Here is a 25,303-nt window from a genome sequence, read left to right on the forward strand (position 1 = left end):
CTGAGAGGAGGACAGCTCATAATAATGGCTGGAACGAAGCAAACACGTGGAAACCATGTGTTTGTATTTGATACTATTCCACTCCACTCCAGCCATTACCACGAGCCCATCCTCCCCAATTAAGGTGCATCCAACCTCCTGTGATAGAACATAGATGAAGTCATGCAGTACCTGTAAGGAAAACTGGTGACTTTCTTTCAATAGTACTCACTTTTAGCCCATGTGTTGTTCATAAAAACAGATCATTTTATTATGTTAATGAGACAAAGCAGGCTACACCAGGAAAAAAGGCTTGTTTTATAACAACTGCACTCTTACATACATTTTTACAGTCATGGACTCCCTTTTTATAACACCACACAAATCTATATATTCAATGGCTTTAGACTTTTCTTTAAAAAGGTTCTGATTTTGGATAATATTTCTTCTGTTTGAGACTATGTTGTGCTAGCTCCTCTCTCCTTTCTGATCTGACCTTTGACACCTGACCTTCTGAGGGGATTGGAATTCATAACAAAATTACAATTCCTAAAGGAGGTACTCATAGTACATCAACCTAGGGTCTGCTCTTGAAGAACATGCTTTTCTCATCTCCAAAGTACTACGTTTCATAGATAGTTTTGTCACATACAAAACAAAAAAAAAGTCCATTATATACATCCTCATATTGAAACCACAGGTCATTTTCCCGTGATGGTGGCAAGCGTCACAATGATTTCATGTTTGGCCAAGATGTTGACCACCAGTGCAGTTGAAGCATCCAGGTTTTCTTCATTTTAAATTCACTCTAGTCATGCAGTCCCAAAAAAATGATATTGGATTAAACTTAGAAATCCTTTTTGACAGTTGGTCGGTTCAGCGACAAAGTCTCAGCGTATTTGAGAGAGTTCTTTGAAGCGTGGTGGTCCATCAGGGGATTTTCTTCTAACTGTTAAAGCTTATTCCTGTTGTGTAGCATCAGTTAGACAAACAGCGTCTTGTTAACCAGTCCATGGTGATGACGATGTGTGCAGTTAACTCTGATTCACTGATGGAGCATAGCAGGGACCGGGAGGAGGAGAGGGAGAGAGGGGCAGTGGGTCTGAGAGGTTGTGGGGTACAGGGCAGGCTGGGTGAGAGTGGGTACATGTCTTCATACCGGCCGGTCCACTGCATACTGGCAAGGGCTTAGGTTGGACACTGTGTTTTGCACGGCTGGGTAGGCAAAGTTGGCGTGCTGCTTGGCCTTCAGTCGGAGGCTGGCCAGGCTGGAGTTGCAGGTGTCTCTGTACATGTAAGGACTTGCGGTGGAGGCGTAAGGGCAGGTGGCGGCAGTGACCGCCACCGAGTTCAGCGTGGAGGTATTGAGGTTGCCCAGGTTGCCCAGGTTGTTGAGGCCCGAGCCGGGCACCCCGGCCACCGCCGAGGGCACCATGGAGGAGGCCATGTTCATGGAGGGGATAGAGCTGGGGGAGGAGAACATGGGCTGGGAGGACAAGGGGCTTACATTCATGGAGTTGAAGAAGGGGAAGCTCTTGGCTGACAGTGGGCTGCTGGCCAGACTCTTGGTGGCCCAGTTGTTGTATGAGTAGCCAGAGTACATGTCATCATAGGGCTGCATTAGTCCATTGAACTGGGCACCGAAGCCGTTTTTACACAGCTCAGCCTGTTGGTTCCTCTCCCTCTTCCTCCATTTGGCACGGCGGTTCTTAAACCATACCTGAGGGAGAAGGACAGAAAAGGGAAAAAAGGAAAATAAATATGGGCTTTTCTTTTCAACCTAATCTGAGGTGGTAAAAATAGTTGTGATACACAATAACATTTTCGTTTGCAATGGCTGACACTGATTCCTTTCAAATAGTTTAGGCAAGATTCAGTATACTGTAGCTGCAGACTTTTTAAAAGAAAGAATAATCTGGGAAACTAAGTTGAAGTGTATAATCAAACAGTCATATTAGCCATGATTTATTAAAACAAATTATTCACTTATTTGAATTATGAGCTCCCAGTGAAAGAAATGTCAAGCTGGAGCGGTCTTCACATTTTGTAATTTTAAGGGCCTATTTTTGGAGGGTATAAAACGGATTAAAGTTTTAATGGCAAATCTAAAATGAAGGTACTTAATTCAGTTCCCAATTGGGAAAATATGAATTTGTCCCTGAGCGTTCATTTTGTGGTGGAACTTTCTCTTTATTCTCATAGAGACTTCAAAACTAATTGAGAAGCAAAATACCTTTATTATAAGAATCCAATACAAAAATGATATAAAACGGACTGTATAAAGTTAAAAATCTAATTGTATTAATCTAAATAATATTATTCACATTTTAGTTATTCGAATAAAAATGATTTAAAAAGCCACCAACACTTCTGCGGCTAACACATCTCCCTCCCTCCCTCCCTCATCTAATACTGCTGTGCCAGGCATACAGTATCTAATCCAAACCCTTAGTCTCTGTGTGCCAGCCGGCAGAACAGGCATCTGTTGTGATAGTAATAGAATGCTCTGGACTATTAAACGTGTGGGTACAGTGTATATAGCAGTGAGTTTTCCATGGTACCCATTGACAGTAGGGGAAACCCCACTGGTGAGGAAGATTTCTCTCTCCTTTTAACATGACTCTGGGGCAATGTTGTTTAGGTGTTCATGGAAACATCTGAATGTCAAATGGTAGTTGGATGGGGGGGGGGTTGTGGCAAACCTTACCTCACTTCCCTAAAACTGTCAAATGACTGACACAATCAGACACTCGCTATATCCTAAGTACCCACGTTCATTGCTTACGACTCTGCTAAAATCTATTTCAGACTAAATCAGAATTCAGACAAGCTCTGACATATTTCATATTATACATTTCATTTTATAATACTGTGTTGGTTTAATTTAGTCTGAGCTGTATTGATATTATTAGAATCCAGTCTCATTGGACTCAGGACTCTCTGTACTGTAAATATACATGTGCAATAGCAATTTGAGTTTTATTAAGCACATTGTATGCAGCTATGTACTGTACATACACATTTGTAGGCAAGGAAGTAGCCAGCATGGATATAGAGGGAGAGCAAGTGGTTTGTTATTCAAACATTTATTACAAACGCATTCTGTGTTAAATGCCATAAATCAAGATGACAGGAGAAGTATTCTGTATATGCAGGGGGAATCTGCGTCCATGTGGGATTAGCAGGGAACAAGTGGGGTCCTGCTAGACATTAGGACGTGTGTGGTCTGTTGTTCTTTCAAAATAACAACCAAGACTGTGTGCTATGTGACCTTTAATCTAGCCAACATGAATTTGATCCATTACTAGGCAGGAAGGCAACGATTGTACTGTCATCCATCAAAATGTGAGCCCACCTGCTCCATACTGGTGGTGAACAAACCTCTGGGGGGACATTTCAGGGTCAGGAGCAGATCAACACACTTCTGACCTTTGTGACATGTGAAGCCTAGTTTTAGGTTGTTGAAGTGAAATTGCAATATTTTTAAATCTCTGCTTAGTTAGGTAAATTTGTCATCTTTTAGATATGTACCTTCAGGTGCCTTTTTACCTTCAGAATTATGTTGAAATTATATGTCTGAGTCCCACAAATGTATTGTTGAATAACACCTAAACCCTAAGGAAAGTGGGTTTGGATTATTTCACTGGCTCAGTAGTGATTATGTGGGGGACTCACCCTAACTCGTGCTTCTGTGAGGTTGGTCCACACGGCGATCTCCTCCCGTGTGCTCATGTCAGGGTAGCGGTTCCTCTGAAAGGTGGCCTCCAGCTCCTGGAGCTGCTGGCTGGTGAAGTGGGTTCTCTGCCTGCGCTGCTTCTTCTTCAGAGAGCCGTCCTCTGCATTCGACTCATCTGTCTGGTTCTGGTGGGACTTCTCTGTGTCTGGGAGGCAATAACATGGATCAGTAGTTATAATCAGAACAAAATGTGGGCCCAATACATAGCAAATCCTAATTTTGTATCGCATCATAACTATCTATATTTCTTTACAATTCTTCCAGACTTGCTCAAACATGTTTTTGAAAAATTGCATATTTCCATTCTCATCCAATATCAAGTATTTTGCACAAGAGCAGCAATCATCTCTACAGAGTGAAGTGTCTTCCCATTAAAAAGTTATCACACTTTCCACTATCCTCTTTTATATTAAATGAATTCATATAATGGACATTTTATCCCATGCTATTTGAAAATATTGACATATTTTCAAATAATATGGGAATTGTTTACTGTTTACACCTACTGTATTAGATTTGTGCAGTTCTGTTTGGAATATTTCAAGATTCATTGACTGTATGTATACTCTTCTCAGAGTTGTCAGAAACAGATCAATAATTTAAATTGGCCCTGAAACCCATCTGGCACTAACACCAGAACCAAACAGACATGTTTTGTCTGCCTGAGATCGTTTCTCTCTTCATCTGAGTTCCGCAATTGGAGGACCCCACAGAAAGAGTGAAATTAGTTGGCTACCTAATCCCAGGGATCAGGCTTTTGTTACCGGGCAGGTTTCGGACTGTTTGGCAAGGGTTTATCTCTCTGAGAGCAGTAAGAAATAATCAGCAGGGTTTAAAAGACTCTGCAGTGCCACTGGCAAAACCAATAGGACCAGACTTTTGCTGCTATCTACCAGTAAACTGACACTGGTTTAGCCATCACTTAGGCCAAAAACCATTTTCCATCCCATGTCACAATCCAGGAGAGAGGGCAGACCTTGAAAACCTACAATAAAGAATCTCACTGATGGGAGTAAATAAAGTCTATTTATTGAGCTTTTTTCTGATTACGTTGTACTTGATCTCCAAATAGAATAAATCTTTGAACATTTTAAGTTTACTTACTGACCTACTGCAAATACAATGAATATGAATAGCTGTTTTGTTTTAATGTGTAATATATTGCTGAGGGTATACTAAAGCAATAATGCCCGAGAGGGTGTGGTGTATGGCCAATATTCCACGGCTAAGGACTGTTCTTACACACAACGCAACGAGGAGTGCCTGCATACAGCCCTTAGCCGTGGTATATTGGCCACATATCACAATCCTCCAAGGTGCCTTATTGCTATTATGAACTGGTTACCAAAACAATTAGAACAGTAAAAAGACATGTTTTGTCATACCTGTGGTATACGGTCTGATGTACCACGGCTGTCAGCCAATCAGCATTCAGGGCTCGAACCACCCAGTTTATAAAAATCAATTGGCTACACAACACACACCTATAGCACATGGGCTAATATTGATGGTGGTGTACAAATGTATAGTAGAAGGCATATATATATACACACACACACACACACACACACACACACACACACACACACACACACACATACATACATACATACATACATACATACATACATACATACATACATACATACATACATACATACATACATACATACATACATACATACATACATACATATATATATATATATATATATACTGCTCAAAAAAATAAAGGGAAAACTTAAACAACACAATGTAACTCCAAGTCAATCACACTTCTGTGAAATCAAACTGTCCACTTAGGAAGCAACACTGATTGACAATAAATTTCACATGCTGTTGTGCAAATGGAATAGACAACAGGTGGAAATTATAGGCAATTAGCAAGACGCCCCCAATGAAGGAGTGGTTCTGCAGGTGGTGACCACAGACCACTTCTCAGTTCCTATGCTTCCTGGCTGATGTTTTGGTCACTTTTGAATGCTGGCGGTGCTTTCACTCTAGTGGTAGCATGAGATGGAGTCTACAACCCACACAAGTGGCTCAGGTAGTGCAGCTCATTCAGGATGGCACATCAATGCGAGCTGTGGCAAGAAGGTTTGCTGTGTCTGTCAGCGTAGTGTCCAGAGCATGGAGGCGCTACCAGGAGACAGGCCAGTACATCAGGAGACGTGGAGGAGGCCGTAGGAGGGCAACAACCCAGCAGCAGGACCGCTACCTCCGCCTTTGTGCAAGGAGGAGCACTGCCAGAGCCCTGCAAAATGACCTCCAGCAGGCCACAAATGTGCATGTGTCTGCTCAAACGGTCAGAAACCGACTCCATGAGGGTGGTATGAGGGCCCGACGTCCACAGGTGGTGGTTGTGCTTACAGCCCAACACCGTGCAGGACGTTTGGCATTTGCCAGAGAACACCAAGATTGGCAAATTCGCCACTGGCGCCCTGTGCCCTTCACAGATGAAAGCAGGTTCACACTGAGCACATGTGACAGACATGACAGAGTCTGGAGACGCCGTGGAGAACGTTCTGCTGCCTGCAACATCCTCCAGCATGACCGGTTTGGCGGTGGGTCAGTCATGGTGTGGGGTGGCATTTCTTTGGGGGGCCGCACAGCCCTCCATGTGCTCGCCAGAGGTAGCCTGACTGCCATTAGGTACCGAGATGAGATCCTCAGACCCCTTGTGAGACCATATGCTGGTGCGGTTGGCCCTGGGTTCCTCCTAATGCAAGACAATGCTAGACCTCATGTGGCTGGAGTGTGTCAGCAGTTCCTGCAAGAGGAAGGCATTGATGCTATGGACTGGCCCGCCCGTTCCCCAGACCTGAATCCAATTGAGCACATCTGGGACATCATGTCTCGCTCCATCCACCAACGCCACGTTGCACCACAGACTGTCCAGGAGTTGGCGGATGCTTTAGTCCAGGTCTGGGAGGAGATCCCTCAGGAGACCATCCGCCACCTCATCAGGAGCATGCCCAGGCGTTGTAGGAAGGTCATACAGGCACGTGGAGGCCACACACACTACTGAGCCTCATTTTGACTTGTTTTAAGGACATTACATCAAAGTTGGATCAGCCTGTAGTGTGGTTTTCCACTTTCATTTTGAGTGTGACTCCAAATCCAGACCTCCATGGGTTGATACATTGGATTTCCATTGATTATTTTTGTGTGATTTTGTTGTCAGCACATTCAACTATGTAAAGAAAAAAGTATTTAATAAGATTATTTCATTCATTCAGATCTAGGATGTGTTATTTTAGTGTTCCCTTTATTTTTTTGAGCAGTGTACATACATATATATACATACATATATATATATACATACATATTTGTGTGTGTGTGTGTGTGTGTGTGTGTGTGTGTGTGTGTGTGTCAAATATACCCTTGCAGATTTTGAGACAGCATCGTATTGGGTCAGACTGCTAGTCAATCAGCCAGCCAATAAACCAACCAACCAACTAAGAGTCAGTCCTTCTTAATGCCCACCACCACTTGCACAACTGATGAGATTTTTGAGAATGTCTGAAGCCTTCTGGATTTATCAACGCCAAGCACACTGCCAGACACAGTTGTTTGGCAATTCAATCTGAATTTAAAAAGCTTAAAAAAAAAGCACCAATGTAGCAGCATACTGTGTTATGCAAATGCATGCACACATGCTTTGAAATGCATGCATACATACCCACAAATGCTTATGTATGACGTATATTATAGGCTATTGCCTCTCTAGGCTTTGCATTATGCACTAAGGCCTCAGCAATCTGAGGCATATTCTAATCACTAGGAGTGTCCTTGAGAATTGAGAGGCTTTGTTTTGACTAACTATACTTTTGTGAAAGAAATTATAAAAATCCCAGCTACATAATCAATAATGGTCTGAATAAAATATGCCTATTGTAACCAAGCCTCTAGATCTATACTGTACAGTTACAGTATGTGTTTGTCATTTATAGAAGTTTAACTCATTTTGAAACTTCAGATGCCACTTGAGTGAGTGTGCTAATGCCCATGTGCCATTTGTCATTTAATAAGGCCTAATTTAATAAAAATCACCAGTATATATTACATTTCTGCATTTAGTGGATGCACAGGTTAGGGTTCTCATAATATGTATCCAGAAGGATATACATGGTTATTTGTTCAGTGTAAGCCTATATTTCTTTAGTTAACTGGATTCCCATGATGGTGGACACCTGGGTCTCACCTCTGAAATATTATAGTGCCTTCAGAAAGTATTCACACCCCTTGACCTTTTTCCACATGTTGTTGTGTTACAAAATGGGGTTAAAATGGATTTAATTGTCATTTTTTTGTCAACAATCTACACAAAATACTCTGTAATGTAAAAGTGGAAGGACAATTCTAACATTTGGAAAACATTAATGAAAAATGTAACCCTAATATATCTTGATTAGATAAGTATTCAACCTCCTGAGTCAATACATGTTAGCATCACCTTTGGCAGAGATTAGAGCTTTGAGTCTTTCTGGGTAAATTTATAAGAGCTTTCCACACCTGGATTGTGCAACATTTGCCCATTATTACTTTTCAAAATTATTCAAGCTCTGTCAAATTGGTTGTTGATCATTGCTAGCCATTTTCAAGTCTTGACATAGATTTTCAAGCTGATTTAAATCCAAACTGTGACTAGGCCACTCAGAAACATTCAATGTTGTCTTGGTAAGCAATTCCAGTGTATATTTGGCCTTGTGTTTTAGGTTTTTGTCCTGCTGAAAGGTGAATTTGTCTCCTAGTGTCTGTTGGAAAGCAGACTGAACCAGGTTTTCCTCTAGGACTTTGCGTGTTCTTAGCTCTATTCCATTTATTTTTATCAACAACAAAAACTCCCTAGTCCTTACTGATGAAAAGCATACCAATAACATGATGCAGCCACCACTATTCTTGAAAATATGGAGAGAGGTACTCAGTGATGTGTTGTGTTGGATTTGCCCCAAACATAACACTTTGTATTCAGGTCAAAAAGTTAATTGCTTTGCCAAATTTGCAGTATTACTTTATTGCCTTGTTGCAAACAGGATGGATGTTTAGAAATGTACAGGCTTCATTATTTTCACTCTGTCAGTTAGGTTTTACATTTTTATTTCTTATTTAACCTTTATTTAACTAGGCAAGTCAGTTAAGAACAAATTCTTATTTACGGCGTACCCCGGCCAAACCCTAACCTGGACGACGCTGGGCCAATTGTGCGCCACCCAATGGGACTCCCAATCAATGCCAGTAGTGATACAGCCTGGAATCGATCCAGGGTCTGTAGTGACGCCTCTAGCACTGAGATGCCATGCCTTAGACCGTTGCACCACTCGGGAGCCTATAGGTTAGCATTGTGGAGTAACTCCAATGTTGTTGAGCCACCCTCAGTTTTCTCCTATCACAGCCATTCAACTCTAACTGTTTTAAAGTCACCATTGGCCTCATGGTGAAATCCCTGAGCGGTTTCCTTCCTCTCCAGCAACTGATTTAGGAAGGATGCCTGTATCTTTGTAATGACTGGGTGTATTTATACACCATCAAAAGTGTAATAAATATCTTCACCATGCTCAAAGGGATATTCAACGTCTGATGTTTTTTCATTTCTACCCATTTACCAATAGCTGCCCTTCTTTTCGAGGCATTGGAAAACCTCCCTGGCCTTTGTGGTTGAATATGTGTTTGAAATTCACTGCTCAACTGAGGGATCTTACAGATAATTGTATGTCTCGAGTACAGAGATGAGGTAGTCATTAAAAAAATCATGTTGAACACTATTATTGCACACAGAGTCTATACAACTTATGTGACTTGTTAAGCACTTTTTTACTCCTTGCCATAACAAAGTAGTTGAATACGTATTGACTCAAGACGTTTAAGCTTTTCATTTTTTATTAATTTGTAAACATTTCTAAAAACATAATTCCACTTTGATCTAAACACAATACCCCTTAATGTCAGTGACTCAAAATCTACATTTAATCCGTTTTAAAATCAGGATGTAACACAACAACAAAAAACTGTCAAGGGGTGTGAATACTTTCTGAAGGCATTATAATATTTCAGAGGTGAGACCCAGGTGTCCACCATCATGGGGATCCAGTTTATTAAAACAAATATAGGCTTACACTGAACAAATAACCATGTATATATTTCTGGATATATATTATGATAACGCTAACCTGAATTGGACATTGAAAAACAAACTCATTGTTTAACTATGCCAATATTCCAAGAACAATGAATGAATGATGGTTTAATTTTTCAATATCTAATTTCAACTAGCTAAAACCTTTCTAGAATGAATATTCCATAGTCAGTGAACAATACAAGTAAGGTACAGTACATTGGACATATTGCCTCTTGATATTTGGCCCCCACACACCTCGTTATCTTGATGGTTTTAGTGCGTAATCCGTGGTTCACATACAGTATATGCGGGTTCTCCTAAATCCCTGCACTCACTCAGGGCCGTCCATTTCGGAGTAAGTTTACATTAGTCACACTAATGGAGTCTGTTGCAGCCCCTGGATCCACAGAGATTTCATCTATTAGACCGCACGGGTATCACAAATATTAGCTTTTTCTCTCTGTCAAAGGCCTAATTTGTTATAAATTGGCATGCAGGCGGTTGAAATGCAGAGACAGATATTTAGCTTTCAAGCCTGAGCAATCGTAGTTGCTCGGGATATTCTTGTATGTCTAGGCCTATGACATTCGGCTATATTCCGTTCATTACGCACAGGTATGTTTTAGCTTATTTTTTAGGTTTCAATTGAGAGTTTAAAGACACGCACACGACAAAATGCCAAAAAGCTCAGCCAAAGCGTAAGGGGTCCATGCCAAATGTTTACAATAGCTTCCATTAAAGTCTAGTCGCTGCAGTTAATAACTCTTGCTTTATAAAAGGCAAACGAGAAGAATAAACTTGCAACTTGAGTTCATTAAGGAAAATAACAATTATATAATGTGAATCATAGGAATATGCGCTATAGGTCTACAAAATAATAGCAAGCCAATTAATATTAAGTTTGAATTGATATCCACACAATCACGCACATTAAAGGCGACAATGAATAGCCTAATAGCTATTGCAAGCTACATAAACAATTTTAGAAATTCGTCCTGACGTTATTATTATTATGATTATGATTATTATTATAGCCTATTAGGACATTATAATTCCCATTATTATTATCAAATTATTCGATTGGTTTAGACCCACATGCATTAACATATATGCCTATTCTTCATCCAAAATGTCAGTCTGAGGACTATTAATCGGTCAAACACTCCTGTAGACAAAGCATTTGCAAGGTAAACGTGGAAACTGACCGCTGTTGTCTTGGCCTTTGCATCCCTGATCATGTTGAGGCGTCCCAGAGTCCGAAAGCGATAGCGCTGGGCTACGGGCTTCACTGTCTGTCAGAAGGTTAAAATCCATAACCCCGGCCGCCAGGCTCTGCAAAAGGAAGGCAATACATTTCAATATTAGTCAATATGGCAAAATAATACACGTATCCTCATAAGTTTAGACCTGCAACCGATGACAAATAAATAAACAACAATAAAAAATAACATCAGAAAGAACAACTAATGACAACAATAATTATGTTAATAATAATTTAATAATAAGCCTGGATATGTAATATAAGAAATTGCAGTTCTGACATTTCCATATCAACACAAATTAACGAGGGAATCTGTTTATGAATATCACAATTGTCTTAACTTTTTAAAATGTGACAAACTGCTAGTGCTAATCATAGGCTATAGGCCTACTGAGCAGGCTTTAGAATATTCTCATATTTTGATCACATTCAGGTTGCTGATTGACTTTATTTTTATTTTGTTTTATTTATTTAACCTTTATTTTTCGAATTAAGGACATGAAACGGTCCATCTGTGAAATAACTATTTGATTAAATATAGGCCTGTATTCCGTGGTAATTACTACGAATGTGTTCTGTTAGTTCTATTTTTGTTCCTTTGCAGTTATATAGTTAAAATATATGGTGACCGTTCAGACCGAAATAGCAACCTCGTGAGGGAGACTGATACGTAATAGAGCCTAAAATAACAGGTCGTTTATTTATACAAGCGCAGTTAACACCTTGAAGATATGGGGACACAATCACTCCCTCAAAGCTTCTTGAGATTTATGATGTCGTGGCTGGGTTTAACGACGGGGGTAGGTTCCAATCCACTTAGCCGCCTCTCAACTCGTTTATGAGAACTCCCAAAATGGGAGCTGCACCTAACGTGCATGGTTCATACCAAATAAAATAAAATGTTCAAAACAAATTGTATTTGTCAAATGGGCCGAATACAACATTTGAATACTTTACCGTGAAACGCTTACTTAGGAGCCATTTCCCAACAATGCAGAGTTAAAAAGTAAGAAAAATTAACAAAAGAAAAAAAGAAATAGTAAGACAATACAATAATGAGGTTATCTATGTACAAGGAGTACTGGTGCCTAGTCAATGTGCAGGGGTATGAGGTAGTTGAGGTAATTGAGGTAGCTGAGGTAATTGAGGTAATATGTGCATGTAGGTAGGGGTAAAAGTGTCTAGGCAATAAGGTAGATAATAAACAGAGTAGCAACAGCATATGTGAAGAGTGTGTGTGTGTGACATCAATATATATGTGTAGGTGTGTTTTGTGTGTGTGGGCATATGTAGTGTGTGTGTGTTGGAGTGTCAGTGTTTGTATGTGTGTGTGTGTGTGTGTGTGTGTGTGTGTGTGTGTGTGTGTGTGTGTGTGTGTGTGTGTGTGTGTGTGTGTGTGTGTGTGTGTTGGAGTGACAGTGTTTGTGTGTGTGTGTGTGAGTGGGTAGAGTCCAGTGAGTGTGCACAGAGCCACTGCAAGAGAGTCAGTGAAAATAAAAAGGGGGTAAATGCAAATAGTCCAGGTAGCCATTTGATTAACTGTTGAGCTGTTTTACGGCTTGGGATTAGAAGCTGTTCAGGAGCCTTTTGGTCCTATACTTGGTGCTCCACGACCGCTTGCCGTGTGGTAGCAGAGAGAACAGTCTATAACTTGGGTGGCTTGAGTCTTTTACAATTTTTAGGGCCTTCCTCTGACACCGTCTGGTATAGACGTCCTGTATGGCAGGGAGATCGGCCAGAGTGATGAACTGGACCGTTAGCACTACCCTCTGTAACGCCTTGCGGTTGGATTCCAGGCAGTTGCCATTCCAAGAAGTGATGCAACCAGTCAAGAAACTCTCAATGGTGCAGTTGTAGAACTTTCTGAGGATCTCAGGATCCATGCCAAATATTTTCGGCGCATCGGTTTGAGTGTGTCAAGAACTGCAACGCTGCTGGGTTTTTCATACTCAACAGTTTCCCATGTGTATCAAAAATGGTCCACCACCCAAAGGACATAGAGCCAACTTGATCAATTGTGGGAAGCATTGGAGTCAACATGGGCCTGCATCCCTGTGGAACACTTGACACCTTGTAGAGACCATTTGCAACTCAATATTATGTAGGTATTCCTAATGTTTTGTACTCTCGGGTATTGATAGATAGATAGATAGATAGATAGATAGATAGATAGATAGATAGATAGATAGATAGATAGATAGATAGATAGATAGATAGATAGATAGTATACAGTTGAAGTTGAAGTCGGAAGTTTACATACCCTTAGGTTGGAGTCATTAAAACTTGTTCCAATTTCTTGTTAACAAACTATAGTTTTGGCAAGTCGGTTAGGACATCTACTTTGTGCATGACACAAGTCATTTTTCGAACAATTGCTTACAGAAAGATTATTTCACTTATAATTCATTGTATCACAATTCCAGTGGGTCAGAAGTTTACATACACTAAGTTGACTGTGCCTTTAAACAGCTTGGAAAATTCCAGAAAATGATGTCATGGCATTAGAAGCTTCTGATAGGCTAATTGACATCATTTGAGTCAATTGGAGGTGTACCTGTGGATGTATTTCAAGGCCTACCTTCAAACTCAGTTCCTCTTTGCTTGACATCATGGGAAAATCAAAATAAATCAGCCAAGACCTCAGAAAAAAAGATTGTAGACCTCCACAAATCTGGTTCATCCTTGGGAGCAATTTCCAAACGCCTGAAGATACCACGTTCATCTGTACAAACAATAGTACGCAAGTATAAACACCATGGAACCACGCAGCTGTCATATTGCTCAGGAAGGAGGCGCGTTCTCCTAGAGATGAACGTACTTTGGTGCGAAAAGTGCAAATCAATCCCAGAACAACAGCAAAGGACCTTGTGAAGATGCTGGAGGAAACGGGTACAGAAGTATTTATATCCACAGTAAAACGAGTTCTATATCGACATAACCTGAAAGGCCTCTCAGCAAGGAAGAAGCCACTGCTCCAAAACCGCCATAAAAAAAGCCAGACTACAGTTTGCAACTGCACATGAGGACAAAGATCATACTTTTTGGAGAAATGTCCTCTGGTCTGATGAAACAAAAATAGAACTGTTTGGCCATAATGACCGTTGTTATGCTTGGAGGAAAAAGGGGGAGGCTTGCAAAGCGAAGAACACCATCCCAACTGTGACGCATAGGGGTGGCAGCATCATCTTGTGGTGGTGCATTGCTGCAGGGAGGACTGGTGCACTCCACAAAATAGATGGCATCATGAGGCAGGAACATTATGTGGATATATTGAAGCAACATCTCAAGACATCAGTCAGGAAGTTAAAGCTTGGTCGCAAATGGGTCTTCCAAATGGACAATGACCCCAAGCATACTTCAAAAGTTATGGCAAAATGGCTTAAGGACAACAAAGTCAAGGTATTGGAGAGGCCATTGCAAAGCGTTGACCTCAATCCCATAGAAAATTTGTGGGCAGAACTGAAAAAGCGTGTGCAAGCAAGGCCTACAATCCTGACTCAGTTAGACCAGCTCTGCCAGGAGGAATGGGCCAAAATTCACCCAAATTATTGTGGGAAGCTTGTGGAAGGCTACCCAAAACGTTTGATCCAAGTTAAATAATTTAAAAGGCAATGCTACCAAATACTAAATGAGTGTATGTAAACTTCTGACCCCCTGGGAATGTGATGAAAGAAATAAAAGCTGAAATAAATCATTTTGGCAAACTCCAAGCGGACTCTCATGTGCCTTTTACTGGAGAGTGGCTTCCATCTAGCCACTCTACCGTAAAGACCTGATTGGTGTAGTGATGCAGACATGGTTATCCTTCTGGAAGGTTCTCCCATCTCCACAAAGGAACTCTGGAGCTCTGTCAGAGTGACTGTCGGGTTCTTGGTCACCTCCCTGACCAAGGCCCTTCTCCCCCGATTGCTTAATTTGGCATAATTTAAGAATTATGGAGACCAGTGGTTCCAAACTTCTTCCATTTAAGAATGATGGAGGCCACTGTGTTCTTGGGGACATTCAATGCTCCAGAAATGTTTTGGTACCCTTCCCCAGATCAGTGCCTCGACACAATCCTGTCTCTGAGCTCTACGGACAATTCCTTCGACCTCATGGCTTGGTTTTTGATCTGACATGCACTGTCAACTGTGGGACCTTACATAGACAGGTGTGTGCCTTTCCAAATCATGTCCAATCAATTGAATTTACCACAGGTGGACTCCAATCAATTTGTAGAAACATGTCAAGAATGATTACATTTTAGTCATTTAGCAGACGCTCTTATCCAGAGCGACTTACAGTAGTGAATGCATACATTTCAATTCATTTCATACATTTTTTTTCCCCGTACTGGCCCCCCGTGGGAATCAAACCCACAACCCTGGCATTTCAAACACCATTGCAAACACCATGCTCTACCAACTGAGCCACAGGATGCACCTGAGCTCAATTGAGTCGCATAGCAAATGGTCTAAATACTTATGTAAATTTCTAAAAACCTGTTTTCACTTGGCCATTATGGGGTATTGTGTGTAGATTAATGAGTAAAACGATCTATTTAATCGATTTTAGAATAAGGATGTAAAGTAACAAAATGTGGAAAAAACCGAGGGGTCTGAATACTTTCCGAATGCACTGTATATATACACTACATGGTCAAAAGTATGTGGACACCTGCTCGTCGAACAGCTCATTCCAAAATCATGGGAATTAATATGGAGTTGGTCCCCCCTTTGCAGCTATAACAGCCTCCATTCTTCTGGGAAGGCTATCCATGTTGCTTCTGTGACTTGCTTCCATTCAGAGCAATGGTGAGGTCGGGCACTGATGTTGGGCAATTAGGCCTGACTCGTGTTCCAATTTATTCCAAAGTTGTTCAATGAGGTTGGCTCTGTGCAGTCCCGCCAAGTTCTTCCAGACCGATCTCAACAAACTATTTCTGTATGGACCTCGCTTTGTGCACAGGGGCATTGTCATGCTGAAACAGGAAAGGGCCTTTCTCAAACTGTTGCCACAAAGTTGGAAGCACAGAATCATCTAGAATGTCATTGAATGCTGTAGCGTTAAGATTTTCCTTCACTGGAACTAAGGGGCCTAACCCGAACAATGAAAAACAGCCCCAGACCATTATTCCTTCTCCACCAAACTTTACAGTTGGCACTAGGCATTCGGGCAGGTAGCGTTCTCCTGGCTTTCGCCAAACCCAGATTCGTCCGTCGGACTGCCAGATGGTGAAGCATGATTCATCACTCCAGAGAACGTGTTTCCACTGCTCCAGAGTCCAGTGGTGGCTAACTTTACAGCACTCAAGCCGACGCTTGGCATTGCGTATGGTGATCTTGTGTGTGGCTGCTCGGCCATGAAAACCCATTTCACGAAGCTCCCGTTGCTGCAGACGTTGCTTCCAGAGGCAGTTTGGAACTTGGTAGTGAGGTTTGCAACTGAGGAGAGGCGATTTTTATGCTCTACACGCTTCAGCACTTGGTGGTCCCGTTCTGTGAGCTTGTGTGGCCTACCACTTCGTTCTAGACATTTCCACTTCACAATAACAGCACTTACAGTTGACTGGGGCAGCTCTAGCAGGGCAGAAATTTGACGAACTGACTAGTTGAAAAGGTGGCATCCTATTACAGTGCCAAGTTGAAAGTCACTGAGCTCTTCAGTGAGGCCATTCTACTGCCAATGTTTGTCTATGGAGATTGCATGGCTGTATGCTCAATTTTATGTGGATGATATAGCCAAATTTGAAGGGGTGTCCACATACTTTTGAAGGGTTGTCCACATTGTAGAATACTATGAAATAATAAATATGGAATCATGTAGTAACCAAAAAAGTGTTAAACAAATCAAAATATATTTTATGTTTGAGATTCTTCAAAGTAGCCACCCTTTGCGTTGATGACAGCTTTGGACACTCTTGGCATTCTCTCAACCAAATTCATGACCTACTCACCTGTAATGCATTTCAATTAATAGGTGTGCCTTGTTAAAAGTTAATTTGTGGTATTTCTTTCCTTAATGCGTTTGAGCAGTTGTATTGTGACAAGGTAGGGGTGGTATACAGAAGATAGCCCTATTTGGTAAAAGACCAAGTCCATATTATGACAAGAACAGCCCAAATAAGCAAAGAGAAATGACAGTCCATCATTACTTTAAGACATGAAGGTCAGTCAATCTGCTCATGAGGACCACCACAGGAAAGGAAGACCCAGAGTTACCTCTGCTGCAGAGGATACGTTCATTAGAGTTACCAGCCTCAGATTGCAGCCCAAATAAATGCTTCACAGAGTTTAAGTAACAGACATCTCAACATCAACTGTTCAGAGGAGACTGTGTAAATCAGGCCTTCATTGCTGCAGAGAAACCACTACTAAAGGACACCAATAAGAAGAGGAGACTTGCTTGGGCCAAGAAACACGAGCAATGGACATTAGACTGGTGGAAATCTGTCCTTTGGTCTGATGAGTCAAAATGTGTGATTTTTGGTTCCAACCACCGTGTCTTTGCAGAGTAGGTGAACAGATGATCTCTGCATGTGTGGTTCCCACCGTGAAGCATGGAGGAGGAGGTGTGATAGTGTGGGGGTGCTTTGCTGGTGACACTGTCTGGGATGTATTTTTCAATTCAAGCACACTTAACCAGTATGGCTACCACAGCATTCTGCAGCGATACACCATCCCATCTGGTTTGCGCTTAGTGGGACTATCATTTGTTTTTCAACAAGACAATGACCCAACACAGCTCCAGGCTGTGTAAGGGCTATTTGACCAAGAAGGAGAGTGATGGAGTGCTACATCAGATGACCTGGCCTCCACAATCACCAGACCTCAACCCAATTGAGATGGTTTGGGATGAGTTGGGCCACAGTGAAGGAAAAGCAGCCAACAAGTAGTCAGCATATGTGGGAACTCCTTCAAGAGCGTTGGAAAATCATTACAGGTGAAGCTGGTTGAGAGAATGCCAAGAGTGTGCAAAGCTTTCATCAAGGCAAAGTTGGTTACTATGAAGAATCTCAACAACAAAAAACTACTACGATTCCATTTTTGTTATTTCATAGTTTTGATGTCTTCACTGTTATTCTACAATGTAGAAAATAGTAAAAATAAAGAAAAACCTGGTGGCTCAGTTGGTAGAGCATGGTGTGTGCAACGCCAGGGTTGTGGGCCAGTACAAAAAAGAAAAAAAAAGAAATGCATGAAATGTATGCATTCACTACTGTAAGTCGCTCTGGATAAGAGCGTCTGCTAAATGACTAAAATTTTAAAAATGTAAATTAATGGGTAGATGTGTCCAAACTTTTGACTGGTACTGTATATATATTTACATTATAACAGCAGTATAATTGGTATTTGCCTTGTACCAGAATTATTGAGGTAACACTGTCATAAGTGCCATAAGGGACTGTGTGAGTGTATGTGTTTAAATCAAAATGTTCATGCCAATCTCTGTCACTCTATAAGCCCCTCTGTGGCTGTGCACCCTTTAACTCATCTGGTGTGTCTCTGTGAACTAGGATGTGAACGAGTCACATGGTGGCAAAAAGTGGCATAACATTGAATCTCACTCACTTGAGCTGAATACTTACTGGGGAGACTTGCAGTAGTAGTACACATTTCCAAGTCATTTTCATTCAAGTACTGTACTGGTTATGGGCTCTGATCTGATCAACCAACTTGCTGACCATCAACATTTGCAGTTTAACTTGATGGAGAGCTCGTTGTCAGTTTGAAAGGTAAACTCAATAAGTCCTCAAACTGAGTCACCACATCAAGCAAACACTGGCAGTACTTCCGTTTCCCCTTCTTTTCATTACTTCAGAACATTCCTGACAGCCCTCTGCTCATCGATGTGAATGCCTCTGCCCTTGACATCTCAGAAGAAGGCCTACATGATGAAACCTCATCTCCATACAGATAAGCCTAACAAAAATACTTGTATTCCACTTCAAAAGTTTAAAGAACTGCACGGATAAAACAAAGTGTTTATGATATGTCATGTTGGTCGAGACTTTAAGATTGGAATTCACCATGACAGAAAAAGAAAGTGAGTCCAACAAGAAAGATCCACTTACAATCCCTTCTGTTCAAGCATGTTTAAAGTTGCCATGCATCATGTTTTTTTAAGTTAGAAATGACTATATCATTTTTTTCAAAAGTACCGGTTGGATATCAAATATAAAACTTGATGTTGTTTGGTACAAGTAGACAATGATAAATACATACTTATGCCAATGTAGTTCTCTCCTCAATTTGTCAGAATCCTTATTCCCATGTGTACTATCCTCAAACTATTACACCATCACCCTTAGTCTCCCACATGACATCCATGACATAAATGTAACACTCGAGGAAAGCTTTTGAAGAGTAATGACCAAGTAAGCCCATATCCAATCACAATGAGGGAAACTGGGAGACATGTTCATATTGATCTAATACAGGTTAGAATGATAGATGTGAAAAGTGCCGTGCAAAAGCTGATGAATGGATATTCATCCTTCAAAGTATAAAGCATTAAGGAATATATTATTCTACGGTGTTAGTATCTTTCCCAGTGGCATTGTTCTGCCCCTGAAGGAGAGAAGGGAGATGGAGGATAAGGTCAATTCTCACAGAGATTGCTTTCCAAAATGTACTGCTTCTGAGTTGAGGCTAGCTACATTACTAATGAGGTTCTGATATGGTTTTGTGGGCTAAAGTTGACTTGCAGGTCTAATGGTATTTCAGTTGATTGTACTTTAGAACCAGTCTAAAATGATATAAAAGATTATGCTGAAATCAATACAATCAACTATTGTGTAAGCTTGTTGAAATTAAATGTAAAGTTGTTGAAATCAAAAGTCAATATGTGCCTTATAGGACATATCTGTTTGGTCTACAACAAATTCCTAACCTGAAAAATAACCCAGTCTCATTGCAAAGCAACCCACAGCAAAACTCAGCGAATAGTTGCCTGACAGAGAGCAACAGGTGCTGTCCTTTGCTTTTGGTGTAGGGCTATGCCACCAGAGAATAACAGTATTTTGGTCAGAAATATGAATATGACACAGTCAGACACATATCCACTTTGACAGTGATGTATGGGACCGTGTCAGAGCAGTGCTGAGAGAGGCTGAGAAGTTTGGCAGGGAGTGCGGGTTACGCTCACCCGTCATTTCGCCTAGAACAAGGTGTCAGTGTCCCCTTCAGAGCCGCGACATTATTATATTTCGTATTCCAAATCAAGTCCCTTCCCTAGAATTAGATAAGGCCAACAACCCATCAGGGGTCTAACTAGGACACATTGATAAAATGGACACTAAGCTTTTATGAATTTCAAGAGACACTGAATGGAAAGTCCCGAGTTCACCCCAGATTTACAATAATGTTGTGTTATTTAGTGCATGTGCATTCATATTATAAAGGTTTTCCTTAGTCATAACCTAATGACTATAGGTGCAATGTCCTATGTTTATAGGGTATGTTATGATCATGACTTACTTATTTACCGATTCATTTCGTTCATTGTTATCTGCTTATATTTCACAACATCTGTCACAATATCAATCAATTACTTCACCTAACATCTCTGAAAATGTAACAATTTCCCTATGGTGGCTCCTTTCATTTATCATAGAAATGTGCATAAATGTGTAGGCCTACAGTTGAGAATGTTTCCTTTCCTAAAAGTTAAATCAGAGATGCCTGATTATGTGGTCAAAAGGCATGCACTCTATTTCTATCCATAAATTAGTCATAATTAAGACATATTGTATATAACCAATTGTTCACCCATTGAAATAAGTGAAGTCAATCTAGTCACCAAATGTGTACAATGGTAATAATACATGTATTATAATAGGAATAATTACAACAAATCATGATACTATTCATAGTCAGATTATAAATCATAATTTTTTTCTTGTTCAGTAGTCTACAAAAAGGCCTACTTATGTTGATAATATCAGGTACTTAATCGTAACCTGACATGCTGAAATGTTACAGGCAAATTGCTTGTCTGACAAATATTACCCATAGCAATTGACTGTGTAACCTCGGTAGTTCAACAACTTTATTAGAATTACTGTGATGTTTTCTAAGGACTTGCTCTCTCGCTCGTGCGCCATGCATTGTTAAATTGGGAGCAGTGCACCACCACTCTCACCATCCACATTCAACGTCTGTGTTCCTCTGTTTTCTGTCTCCACAATGCGCTTTAAGAGCATAAAACATTGCTGTAAGCACAGATGGAAGTGTACGTTCACTCATATGAACTGAATGAAGTTTAACTCGTGTTTAACTCTTTGCGCAAATCAACATAAATAGGAGTTGATGCGAGATGGGGTCTCTAGTTTGCACAAGCAGAGCGCTTTGCATAAGCAGTAGCCTATACGAAATCGGTCTCATTAAAATATACATCTGATAATTTAAAAAAATGGAAGCAGAAATCCTCTCATTTTTCAGGAGATTGCTGGTTCTATCTGTTGTTACGGCAGAGGCAGACTGCTTACATTTCCACGGAATTATTCATAAACGCGTTGAGAATTAATTCCTTGGATTAAGACTTGATTAAGATGTGTGTCACTTTGCTGTCTGAGAACATATTAAGGGCCTTCTCGAGGAGGCGGCAGATGGAATTTCGGCCCAATGTTTGTAGATGTTAATTTCTCCCCTCCTAACATTCATTTGCATATTACTGGGAGTGGCAAAGCATGAACTCGGATTTCTCAATGTCCCAAGTTATTTTCGGAGCAATTTATTCGATGTTATGAAGTCCATTTTATTGTTATTATCATTATTAGGCTATTATATTTTATATTTATCAGAACATTTTAAACGTGCGCATAAATGTTTTATTACAGATTATTTGCCACTGAAATGACTGAGCTGGTAGGCCATGTGAATAACGTTATAGCTTTGTCTGGACGTTCAGATTCACAATAAATTGTTCAATTAATAAACATAAAGAAATCTGAAATAGGAGCAATTAAAAATATAAATTAGCCTATATTTACATTTTGAGTGAAATGTACAATGCTAAATAATACAAAATCTAGAGGTAGTTTACAAGTAGTCTACTACACAGGAACAATTCGACAATATCAACATTTAATAATGGGCCTATAAGAAATAACTGTTAGGATAATAGTCATAGCTTGATGGCTGAGGCCCATAGCATGATCACATTTCACATGATCAAAATTATAATGCCCGAGAATCATAGGTTATTTGGAAGACAATGTTGCTCCCTAAACTATAGGCCTATCCCTTGTGTCAATTTATTTCAACATTATCCCACGATTTGACTTTGAATTAACAGAATAGGCTACGCCAAAATGTTTCGTTACAATAACTCCGTGGTTTTCATTTCAAAACCGTATGATTCCTTAGCCTTACACAAATATATGTTTTATAATACACAAATGATCACATCTAATATTATCTTGATCTTTAACTTCACATGTTATGTGGAACACGTGTCAGACTGAAAACGACAAAATAACATGCAATAAAAAATGCCATGGCCTAAAGAATCGATTCTTAATAAGTTATAATGGTTTGCCATTTGACCTCTTAAAATCGAATAAATAGATTGACACTTGTTGTTCAACGTTGTAGGCTACTACTGAAAGTCGTTTCTTCTTATTCCCACAGAGTAAATAATTAAAAAGCCATTTTATATACCACTTTTAAAATACCCCTGTATAGGCCTACCATACAGAATAGGCCAAGCTGTGTAGTAAGACACGTTGCTATCAAATCAATTAAAGAAATGATGATTGTCATTCAAATTTCTGCATGACATATATTAACTAAAGAATTGTTCAATTATTGTAAACATTAGGCTATAGTGTTAGAATGAAGTAGTAGTTGAATTCGTAATAGCCCATATCCTTTTAAGGCCTATGTTTTCCATGACTAAAAAGGCCATAAACATGGACCCAACAAAGGATTGTTAGCCTATATGAAACAATAGCAGTGATTTATACGTAAATATATGCTTGAAAACAAACCATGTTCAGGGATGATTGAGCGCACGCATGTTTGTATGGAGAGAGTTCCGAGGCTTAGACCGGAGAGGGTAGAGTGGGCGCAGCTCTGTTTTTCTTCCTGAGGTCTCTTGTCGCTCGGGAGCACCTGCCACCTATCAATTTCGGGTAGTTCCCCAAAAATGTTTGACCTCTGAAACAGTCTCACAGAGAGCGCCCCCCATGCAAGACAAAATCATACGAGTTGCATTTCGAAAGAGTTTATAATTTGGACAAACAATGGGAAAAATGTGTATATCAATTCTGATATATTAAATGCTAGTAAACAAATATATGTATTTAGCTTTAGAAAGATGGAAACAGACTTGTTTTTCAACTGAATTAAAGCAAATTTACATTTCACAAGAGGAGCATATGCAAGGTTTAAAAACGTTTAGCCTTTACCTACTAAGAAATTAATCAAGGCCAATATTAGAGATAATTTTAGATACATTGTGGTCTACACTTTCAGTGTTATTGTCAAGGTATACAGGCTAGGCCTAATAGATGTATGTTTCATTCAGATAAGGGTTTGCATTATGGTTATAGTAACAGAGTGCACTCTTATATGGAACCGAACTTTGAGTTATGTAAGGCCAGATGTGACACATCATCATCATCATCATTAATAATGAAGTAAACTTTTAATATGAGTCTATTTCTTTTACCCTGGTCAATAAAAGTTTAACCACGCAGTTACCTAAATCATGTTAACGGACTTACCGAGTATCCTAAACCTTTGGTCAATAACTTTAGAGTAATTTGCTGGTAAAGTTTGAGTTTGTGAGGTGACAGTTTCAGACTAGCAACCCTAGTACAACAATGTATAGGCTACGTTATTGATTGATAGTTCAAACAAGGGCAATCTACTCATTTGCTTGCCTACTGCACATGCTGTCATAACAGACACAACCACGATATGTGGAGTTGTACTGGGAGACTATCCTACTTGCACTTACATGAAATCCCGGTCTGGTTAAATTAATCCCCCGAAAAGGCAAGCTTGATGTGGGTTAATGGTTGTCCGAATGGGATGTTGCTGACATGAAGAAAGTTCCTCTGTTTGTGAAGTAAAAAATCGTCAGTTTCCCTCTTTCAATGCTGTCAGACATGAAGGCAGTCGAAGAGTGAAGGCTTGATCCCCATACAGCGGGGGGACTGACTTTATGCTAAATATCTTGTGCGACAGGTCCACTACAGAAAGGACTGCCCACTTCACCGCTTTTACTTGCCCGGTACCAACTCCACAGTGCGCGCTCGTGCGCAAGCAACCCGCACGCACATACACACACACACACCCACTCGCTCTCCCTTTCTCTCTCTCCCTTTCTCTCTATCTTGCAGCCTTGCACTCTCACATGAATGCGACCTATCCCCGCCACTTTTCTCTGTATTCTCGGCTTTCGAAGCTTTTCGCTTCGCTTTGTCTAGGTGATATCGAGTCAAAGTAGCCAATTATTTTATTGTATTTCAATTTCATCATTACGAAAAACGCATGGCGACAATTTCTTTAGAATAACGAAGTCTCTTTCTTGGATGTATCATTATTGATATGCGAATAAGGCTATAACGTGACAGTTACGTGTAGGTTAAACAGGTATTGAGGGTTGTCAACCTTCCACGCACGGAGGAACGCTCCGTGGCATAGGGAGGAGGGGTGAGAACATGGACTAAAATAATATTTGGTACCCCTGTGCATTAATAGTACCAACTAATCTTATTTAATTCCCCAAAAAATCCAGATAAACAGCTTTCTCCTATCTGTGATTAAGTAATTAATTGATGATGCAAATGATGAAGTTTGCCAATGCATTTTAATTCAAAACTTAGGATATCCAATATGGAAGTTCCAGAATAAGATGATCAGCCAAACAACACCCACGCACTCCCTGTTGACATTGTGTGTATTGAACCCACTGCGGACAAATTCTTCCTGCACAGAAAATTCTCCAGTGTCAAACCAACACCGAGTGTGTTAAATTGAACACTATCCCAGTGTATATATGGTCCACATTTTTCAGTGTTAAATTAACACAGCAATTAGTGTAAAGCCTTATTTGCATATTTCCTTGCCCTTGCCTTTTGAGTGAATTGTACAGTTACTACCCATGATTGTATTTGTTAGTGACAGAGACATGGTTGTTGCATTCATTCATTTCTAGCCCTGTGGCCTTCACCAAGTGAGATCCTAAGTGAATATGTTATCATTAAAATTCAATGATT

The 25,303-nt window shown here is 40.3% G+C and overlaps 1 protein-coding gene across 1 annotated transcript; it reads right to left on the reverse strand.

Moving 5' to 3' along the window:
- Positions 1–225: 225 nt before the first annotated feature.
- Positions 226–24,354, reverse strand: LOC115193843 (pituitary homeobox 3). The gene is made up of 4 exons (XM_029752916.1): positions 24,040–24,354; positions 11,039–11,165; positions 3,655–3,860; positions 226–1,699 (listed from the first exon to the last, which is right to left on the reverse strand). The coding sequence occupies exons 2-4, from the start codon at positions 11,145–11,147 to the stop codon at positions 1,133–1,135; spliced, it is 882 nt and encodes a 293-aa protein (XP_029608776.1). The 5' UTR covers positions 11,148–11,165; positions 24,040–24,354; the 3' UTR covers positions 226–1,132.
- Between the last annotated feature and the right edge of the window lie 949 nt (positions 24,355–25,303).

Source organism: Salmo trutta, chromosome 5, assembly GCF_901001165.1.
Source record: "Salmo trutta chromosome 5, fSalTru1.1, whole genome shotgun sequence".
Taxonomy (NCBI): domain Eukaryota; kingdom Metazoa; phylum Chordata; class Actinopteri; order Salmoniformes; family Salmonidae; genus Salmo; species Salmo trutta.